The 10,166-nt window shown below is 37.9% G+C and overlaps 1 protein-coding gene across 1 annotated transcript in view; it reads right to left on the reverse strand.

Moving 5' to 3' along the window:
- LOC111474309 overlaps nt 1-8,526 on the reverse strand; it is a 25,652-nt gene extending 17,126 nt beyond the window's left edge. Inside the window, 3 exon segments of the mRNA XM_023119454.1 lie at nt 6,748-7,199; nt 7,494-8,295; nt 8,341-8,526. Coding sequence (XP_022975222.1) covers nt 6,748-7,199; nt 7,494-8,295; nt 8,341-8,526 — 1,440 coding nt within the window.
- Nucleotides 8,527-10,166: the final 1,640 nt, after the last annotated feature.

Consider the following 10,166-nt stretch of genomic DNA (forward strand, 5'->3'; position numbering starts at 1 on the left):
GCTTGTCACTCGAGAGACCTGAGTTTGAACCCCGACAATAATAAGCTTAATTATCTTTTGAAAATTGGCACCGCATTTGAAATTGGATTACTTGTTCCAAATCTTCGATTGATAAAATCTAGTGCATTGACAATGGATCACTTTTTCTAAAGACGATTGGTAAAATCTGGAGCGTTAACAAATAATTTATTTTTTATGAGTCGTTTTAGTGATACAATGGAGAGTATTTCCGCTTGTAAATCGAGTTATTATGTTCCAGAGGTCGTTGAAATACAAGGGCGAGCATTCCTGCTTGTCACTCACTGACCCAAGTTTGATCCCGAACAATAACAAGTTTAATCTTGTTTTTACAATATTAGTCGGATTCAAAATTGAATTACTTTTTGTAACGGCGATGGATAAAATCTGGTTTGTTAACAAATATTATATTTTTCGAAAGTCGTCATTGTAAAGTGGTGAGTACTCCCACGAGTTTGATCCCCCGCAGCGACGATTTTTAATTTTCTTTTGAATTCGAAATTCGGTGGTGGTGAACCGGATGATTTGGGCTTGTTTCCCAACCACGAAATTTGGGATTGGATTCCTTTTTCTCTCGTGTGTTAACAAATAATATATTTTTCATTGGTCGATGTAATACATTAATGAGTATTCCCGCTTGTCACTCGAGAGACCTGAGTTTGAACCCCGACAATAATAAGCTTAATTATCTTTTGAAAATTGGCACCGCATTTGAAATTGGATTACTTGTTCCGAATCTTCGATTGATAAAATCTAGATCGTTGACAATGGATCACTTTTTCTAAAACGATTTGTAAAATCTGGAGCGTTAACAAATAATTTATTTTTTATGAGTCGTTTTAGTGATACAATGGAGAGTATTTCCGCTTGTAAATCGAGTTATTATGTTCCAGAGGTCGTTGAAATACAAGGGCGAGCATTCCTGCTTGTCACTCACTGACCCAAGTTTGATCCCGAACAATAACAAGTTTAATCTTGTTTTTACAATATTAGTCGGATTCAAAATTGAATTACTTTTTGTAACGGCGATGGATAAAATTTGGTTTGTTAACAAATATTATATTTTTCGAAAGTTGTCGTTGTAGAGTGGTGAGTACTCCCACGAGTTTGATCCCCCGCAGCGACGATTTTTAATTTTCTTTTGAATTCCAAATTCGGTAGTGGTGAACCGGATGATTTGTGTTTGTTTCCCAACAACGAAATTCGGGATTGGATTCCTTTTTCTCTCGTGTGTTAACAAATAATATATTTTTCAGAGGTCGATGTAATATAGTAGTGAGTATTCCCGCTTGTCACTCGAGAGACCTCAGTTTGAACCCCGACAATAATAAACTTAATTTTCTTTTGAAACTTTGCACCGCATTTGAAATTGGATTACTTGTTCCGAATCTTCGATTGATAAAATCTAGATCGTTGACAATGGATCACTTTTTCTAAAGACGATTGGTAAAATCTGGAGAGTTAACAAATAATTTATTTTTTATGAGTCGTTTTAGTGATACAATGGAGAGTATTTCCGCTTTTAAATTGAGTTATTATGTTCCAGAGGTCGTTGTAATACAAGGGCGAGCATTCCCGCTTGTCACTCATTGACCCAAGTTTGATCCTGAACAATAACAAGTTTAATCTTGTTTTTACAATTTTAGTCGGATTCAAAATTGAATAACTTTTTGTAACGGCGATGGATAAAATCTTGTTTGTTAACAAATATTATATTTTTTGAAAGTCGTCATTGGAGAGTGGTGAGTACTCCCACGAGTTTGATCCCCCGCAGCGACGATTTTTAATTTTCTTTTGAATTCGAAATTCGGTAGTGGTAAACCAGATGATTTGGGTTTGTTTCACAACAACGAAATTCGGGATGAATTCGAAATTCGGTAGTGGTAAACCAGATGATTTGGGTTTGTTTCACAACAACGAAATTCGGGATTGGATTCCTTTTTCTCTCGTGTGTTAACAAATAAGATATTTTTCAGAGGTCGATGTAATACAGTAGTGAGTATTCCCGCTGGTCACTCGAGAGACCTGGTTTTGAACCCCAAACATAATAAGCTTAATTTTCTTTTGAAAATTTGCACCGCATTCTAAATAGGATTACTTGTTCCGAATCTTCGATTGATAAAATCTAGAGCGTTTACAATGGATCACTTTTTCTAAAGGCAATTCGTAAAATCTGGAGCTTTAACAAATAATTTATTTTTTATGAGTCGTTTTAGTGGTACAATGGGGAGTATTTTCGCTTGTCATTCGAGTTATTATGTTCCAAAGGTCGCTGAAGTAAAAGGGCGTGCATTCCTGCTTGTCACTCAGTGACCCAAGTTTGATCCTGAACAATTACAAGTTTAATCTTGTTTTTACCATTTTAGTCGGATTCAAAATTGAATTACTTTTTGTAAGGGCGATGGATAAAATCTTGTTTGTTAACAAATATTATATTTTTTTGAAAGTCGTCGTTGGAGAGTGGTGAGTACTCCCACCAGTTTGATCCCCCGCAACGACGATTTTTAATTTTCTTTTGAATTCCAAATTCGGTAGTGGTGAACCGGATGATTTGGGTTGGTTTCCCAACAACGAAATTCGGGATTTGATTCCTTTTTCTCTCGTGTGTTAACAAATAATATATTTTTCAGAGGTCGATGTAATACAGTAGTGAGTATTCCCGCTTGTCACTTGAGAGACATGAGTTTGAACCCCGACAATAATAAACTTAATTTTCTTTTGAAAATTTGCACCGCATTTGAAATTGGATTACTTCTTCCGAATCTTCGATTGATAAAATCTAGAGCGTTGACAATGGATCACTTTTTCTAAAGACGATTGGTAATTTATTATTTATGAGTTGTTTTAGTGGAACAGTGGGGAGTATTTCCGCTTGTCACTCTAGTTATTATGTCCCTGAGGTCGTTGTAATACAAGGGTTAGCGTTCCTGCCTGTCACTCGAGTGACCTGAGTTTGATCCCGAACAATAACATGTTTAATCTTGTTTTGACAATTTTAGTGGGATTCAAAATTGGATTACTTTTTGTAACGGCAATTGATAAAATCATGTGTTTTGACGAATATTACATTTTTCGATACTCGTCGTTGAAGAGAGGTGAGTACTCCCGCGAGTTTGATCCTGTGCAACGACGATTTTTAATTTTCTTTTGAATTCAAAATTCGATAGTGGTGAACCGGATGATTTAGATTTGTTCCCCAACAACGAAATTTGGGATTGGATTCCTTTTTCTCTCGTTTGTTAACAAATAATATATTTTTCAGAGGTCGATGTAATACAGTAGTGAGTATTCCCGCTTGTCACTCGAGAGACCTGAGTTTGAACCCCGACAATAATAAGCTTAATTTTCTTTTGACAATTTTCACCCGGTTTGAAATTGGATTACTTGTTCCAAATCTTCGATTGATAAAATCTAGAGCGTTGACAATGCATCACTTTTTCTAGAGATGAATGGTTAAATCTTGCGCGTTAACAAATAATTTATTTTTTATGAGTCGTTGTAGTGGTAAAGTGGGAAGTATTTCCGCTTGTCACTAGAGTTATTATGTTGCAGAGGTCATTGTAATACAAGGGTGAGCATTCCTGCCTGTCACTCGAGTGACCCGAGTTTGATCCCGAACAATAACAAGTTTAATCTTGTTTTGACAATTTTAGTGGGACTCAAAATTGGATTACTTTTTGTAACGGCGATTGATAAAATCATGTGTGTTGACGAATATTATATTTTTCGAAAGTCGTCGTTGAAGAGAGAGGAGTTCTCCCACGAGTTTGATCCCCCGCAACGACGATTTTTAATCTTCATTTGAATTCGAAAGTCGGTAGTGGTGAACCGTATGGTTTGGGTTTGTTCCCCAACAACGTAATTCGGGATTGGATTCCTTTTTCTCTCGTGTGCTAACAAATAATATATTTTCCACAGTTCGATGTTATACAGTAGTGAGTATTCCCGCTTGTCACTCGAGAGACCTGAGTTTGAACCCCGACAATAATAAGCTTAATTTTCTTTTGAAAATTTGCACCGCATTTGAAATTGGATTACTTGTTCCGAATCTTCGATTGATAAAATCTAGAGCGTTGACAATGGATCACTTTTTCTAAAGACGATTGGTAAAATCTGGAGCGTTAACAAATAATTTATTTTTTATGAGTCGTTGTAGTGGTACAGTGGGGAGTATTTCCGCTTGTCACTCGAGTTATTATGTTCCAGAGGTCGTTGTAATACAAGGGTTAGCAATCCTGCTTGTCACTCGAGTGACCTAAGTTTGATTCCAAACAATAACAAGTTTAGTCTTGTTTTGACAATTTTAGTGGGATTCAAAATTGGATTACTTTTTGTAACGGCAATTGATAAAATCATGTGTTTTGACGAATATTACATTTTTCGATACTCGTCGTTGAAGAGAGGTGAGTACTCCCACGAGTTTGATCCTGTGCAACGACGATTTTTAATTTTCTTTTGAATTCGAAATTCGATAGTGGTGAACCGGATGATTTAGATTTGTTCCCCAACAACGAAATTCGGGATTGGATTCCTTTTTCTCTCGTTTGTTAACAAATAATATATTTTTCAGAGGTCGATGTAATACAGTAGTGAGTATTCCCGCTTGTCACTCGAGAGACCTGAGTTTAAAACCCGACAATAATAAGCTAGATTTTCTTTTGACAATTTTCACTGGGTTCGAAATTGTATTACTTGTTCCGAATCTTCGATTGATAAAATCTAGAGCGTTGACAATGGATCACTTGTTCTAAAGACAATTGGTTAAATTTGGTGCGTTCACAAATAATTTATTTTTTATGAGTCGTTGTAGTGGTAAAGTGGGGAGTATTTTCGCTTGTCACTAGAGTTATTATGTTGCAGAGGTCGTTGTAATACAAGGGTGAGCATTCCTACCTGTCACTCGAGTGACTTGAGTTTGATCCCGAACAATAACAAGTTTAATCTTTTTTTGACAATTTTATTCGGATTCAAAATTGGATTACTTTTTGTAACGGCGATTGATAAAATCTGGTGTGTTGACGAATATTATATTTTTCGAAAGTCGTCATTGAAGAGAGGTTAGTACTCCCACGAGTTTTATCCCCTGCAACGACGATTTTAAATTTAGTGGTGAATCGGATGTTTTGGATTTGTTCCCCAACAACGAAATTCGGGATTGAATTCCTTTTTCTCTCGTTTGTTAACAAATAATATATTTTTCAGAGGTCGATATAACACAGTAGTGAGTATTCCCGCTTGTCACTCGAGAGACCTAAGTTTGAACCCCGACAATAATAAGCTTAATTTTCTTTTTGACAATTTTCACCGGATTCGAAATTGAATTACTATTTTCGAATCTTCGATTGATAAAATCTAGAGCGTTGACAAATAATTTATTTTTTATGAGTCGTTGTAGTGGTATAGTGGTGAGTATTTCCGCATGTCACTCGAGTTATTATGTTCTAGAGGTCATAATACAAGGGTGAGCATTCCTGCCTATCACTCGAGTGACCTGAGTTTGATCCCGAACAATAACAAGTTTAATCTTGTTTTGACTATTTTAGTCGTATTCAAAATTGGATTACTGTTTGTTACGTCGATTGATAAAATCTGGTTTGTTATTAAATATTATATTTTTCGAAAGTTATCGTTGTAAATTGGTGAGTATTCCTGCGAGTTTGATCTCCTGGAGCGACGATTTTTAATTTTCTTTTGAATTCAAAATTTGGTAGTGGTGAACCGGATGATTTGGGTTTGTTCCCCAACAACGAAAATCGGGACTGGATTCTTTTTTCTCTCGTGTGTTAACAAATAATATATTTTTCAGTGGTCGATGTAATACAGTAGTGAGTATTCTCGCTTGTTACTCAAGAGACCAGAGTTTGAACCCCGACAATAATAAGTTTAATTTTCTTTTGACAATTTTCACCGTATTTGAAATTGGATAACGTGTTCCGAATCTTTGATTGATAAAATCTAGAGCGTTCACAATGGATAAATTTTTCTAAAGACAATTGGTAAAATCTGGAGCGTTAACAAATAATTTATTTTTTATGAGTCGTTGTAGTATATTGGTGAGTATTTCTGCCTATTGTCACAATCGCACTTTTAATGGCAACAGACTTTTGATTGTGCGGCAGCCAATTCGTTCTTGCGTCGTCTACGGCTAAGCGATGTATGCTCGAGCCTCTGGCCTCGGTTTTAGAAAGTGAGGGCAGAGATAGATTTTTTTAAGAGACGTTATATAAGCAAGCAAGAGAGAAATAACAACGACTTACCGTATATAATCTTGGGCAGGGGGAAGTTGAAAACTAGTCGTATCCCCCTATAGTACATTATGAGGCATTTCATGTCTGACTGGCCTAGACATGATATTTCTGAAACGTCATCCTTTCTAGAAATATAAAAGTAAAACACTAGAATATGAAAAGACATGAAGGGTTGAGTTTTTCATGGGCATGCGGCCATGGGCAACTTGCGTTGGACAGAAATATAATAGTAAAACACAAGAATATGAAAAGACATGATGGGTTGGGTTTGTCATTGGCATGCGGCCATGGGCAACATGCCTTGGACTAGCATGACCGTGACATCCTCCCTCACCTAATTGGTTGACGTCCCTGTCAACCGACTACTTTCAAACCTTGCGATGTGGGTGGCGGCAGAGTCTAGATTTTCAGCTCGTTCCCAGCTGGTTTCCTACATAGGGAGATTCTTCCATTTGACAAGAAATTTGCAAATCGTCCGTACAGGTCTTCCTATCTTCCTAACTCTGTCGGCTAGGATCTTCTCTATTTCTTTGTTGTCTCTTTGTTTCAGATCGATGCTCGGTCTCGGAATTACATTTAGCTGGTCCTCGTCCGGGTCTGGGTGATAGGGCTTCAAGTTGCTCACATGAATTACTGGGTGATATTTCATCCATGTGGGTAGCGCAACTCTGTAAGAGGTAGCCCCGATCTTTTTAAGGACTTCAACCGGGCATTCATATTTTCGAACTAGTCTCTGGTTCTTTTGACTGCGAAATCTTATCTGTTTTGGTCTCAACTTGATGAGGACTTGATCTCCTGCTCGAAATTGGAGGGTGCGACGCTTCTTGTCCGCCCACTTCTTCATATGCTTGGAAGCTTTCTTTAAATATGTCCGAGATATATTTGTTGTCTGCTTCCATTCTCTTGTGAAGTTTTGAGCATGAGGGTTTTTTCCTGCATAAGAAGAATCAATAATATGAGGCGAAGGTGATTATAGTTCACTTACAATTTAAAAGGGACTCTTTCCCTTAGACGAGCTCGTTTGACAATCGAAATAGAATTGAGCGACATCTAGTAGTTGTATTCAGGTCTTCTAGCGAGCGTCGAGGAAGTGACGTAAGTATTCTTTAAGCAAGCAGTTGAACCATTCCGTCTGTCCATCGGTTTGAGGGTGATAGCTCGATGAGATGTTTAAAGTCGTTCCCAAGAAGGCAAATAATTTGGTCCAGATGGTGCCAATGAATCTACCATCCCTTTCATTGATGACGCTCAACGAAATGCCCCATAACTTGACAACGTGTTTGAAAAATAGTTGGGCTGTTAGTTCAGCAGAGCATAATTTTGGAGTGGGGACGAACGTCGCATATTTTGAGAACCGGTCTACGATAACCAAGATGGCGTCATATTCCCCGATTTTTGGGAGGTGTGTTATGAAGTCCAGAGATACACTTTCCCAAGGCCTTGTTGGCACAGGTAGAGGTTCCAAGAGTCCCGAGACTTTGGCTTTCTCAACTTTGTCTTGTTGGCAGATGAGGCACGTCTTGGTGTACTGCATGATGTTGTCCCGCATATTCGGCCAGAAGTACCTCTTTTTTATTAGGGCATATGTTCTTTGCCACCCAAGGTGTCTGGCCCATAAGGTATCATGATATTCCTGAATGAGCTTCTTTCTCAGTTCACCCGTTCTTGGGACGTATAATCTATTTCCTTTAGTCATTAGAAGGTCTCCCTCGACCCAAAATTGTCGTGTCTTCCCAGCTTTAGCTAGCTTGACAACGACTTTGGCTGATGGGTCTCTGTGTAAATGTTCTTTGATGATGTCGCGCATCGATCCATCGATCTTACTTGAATGAATATGGGCTAACATGCACAAGGCCGCATGTTCACCCTTCCGACTCAGCGCATCGGCTGCTTGATTACTCTTCCCTACCTTGTATTCGAATTTGAAGTCGAATTCTACCAGCGACTCTTGCCACCGGGCTTGTTTTTCCGTCAATTTTGGTTTATCGAAGAAGTGGCAGATAGCGCTGTTATCCGTCTTCACCATGAACTGTGATCCCAAGAGATACTATCTCCAGACTCATAGGCAATGGACTATAGCCAGCATTTCTTTTTCGGAGACAGTGTATCTCCATTCGGCATCATTAAACTTTCGACTTTCATAAACGATGGGGTGGACTTCTGGAATAAGGACACCACCTAGGGCAAAGTCGGAAGCATTTGTTTCTATTTCAAATGGCTTTATAACATCTACTAACCCGAGGACAGGACCCCTCGTCATGGTTGCCTTCAGATCTTCAAAGGTCATTTGACATTTATTTCACCACGACCAAGGGTGGACTTTCTTGTGGAGCTCTGTTAAGGGGGCGGCTCGTCGTGAAAACCCTTCGACGAACTGCCTATAGTAGTTTGCTAATCCTAAGAAGGACCGCACATCAGATATGGAAGTAGGGACTTTACACTCTTCGATAGCTTTCATCTTATCACTATCCATCTCGATCTGTCCACAACTGATGATATGTCAGAGGAAGTTGATGCATGTTTGTGCATAGGCACATTTTTCTTTCTTGACGTACAACTGATTCTACCACAGCTTGTCAAATATCAGCTTCAAGTGCAACTTGTGTTTCTCTAGGGTTGTGCTATATACAACTATGTCGTCGAGGTATACTATGACGAACTGACCGTAGCTGGGGCGTTTGTCAAGCCAAAGGGCATTTTCAGGAACACAAAGGCTCCATATCTTGTCACAAATGTCGTTTTGGACTCGTCCCCCTCGGCGATACGTACTTGGTAGTACCCTGATCGTAAGTCCAACTTCGTGAAGTATTTGGCCCCATGAAGAGTGATACCAAATGATATGAACCAAAAAACATCAATCATACAATATACTTCAATGACGTTGTGAAGAAAAAGTTGTCAAAATTATCAAAAGATGTTTCAATGCATGCCACATTGAAGAAGAGTGAAGCTTGATTGTTATAAATTTTGGGTGGGTTACAATTTAGAGTTTTTAGGACTTTTTATTTACTTTAGGTTACAATTACATAATGGTTAATTATGACCATTAAGTATGAATGTTACAATTCTTGGAATGCCTAGTAGTTTCATTTTGAGGCTATATAAAGCCATGTATGTTGTATTTGTAAGAGACTTGGAAAATGTAGTAAAAGAAGCATTTGTGCTCTTCTTTAGCCAATGGCTAAGTTTCTTTGCAATTCTATGTAGTTTAGGTTGCATGTAGAATCATTCAAGCTCGACATGATCAATCTTGCTTGTGGAGTGATTCGAATCTCAAGCAAGTGTTCTTGCCTTGAGATATTTGATCAACAAGAATCATTCAAGCTAGACATGATCGATCTTGCTTGTGGAGTGATTCGAATCTCAAACAATGTTCTTGCCTTGAGATATTCGATCAACAAGGTAATCCGAATCTTACTCCCCTTGAAGTGGTTCCATATCTTATCATTTGGTATCAGAGCTTAAGGCTCAAGATCGGATATATGTTTCCTTTGCATTTCTTTTCAATTTGTTTTTATCTTTTTAGTTTTTAATCGACCCAAAATAAAGAAAATCAAATCTGGGCTCTACTAGAAAATTTGAGAGGTGAGGATGAGAGATTCATTTGTGTAAATGAGTGCAAACAGAGTGGCCTAAAATTCCTTGAGTGTATACACGTGAGAGAGTGTTATGAGGTCCTTTGTATTTCCATAACTTATTTTTTGCAGCAAAGTTTCACAAATAGATTCGAGGACGAATCCTCTTGAAGAAGTGGAGAATGATATGAACCAAAAGACATCAATCATACAATATACTTCAATGAAGATGTGAAGAAAAGGTTGTCAAAATTATCAAAAGATGTTTCAATTCATGCCATATTGAAGAAGAATGAAGTTTGATTGTTATAAATTTTGGGTGGGT

This window comes from Cucurbita maxima, unplaced genomic scaffold, assembly GCF_002738345.1.
Source record: "Cucurbita maxima cultivar Rimu unplaced genomic scaffold, Cmax_1.0 Cma_Scf00297, whole genome shotgun sequence".
Taxonomy (NCBI): Eukaryota; Viridiplantae; Streptophyta; class Magnoliopsida; order Cucurbitales; family Cucurbitaceae; genus Cucurbita; species Cucurbita maxima.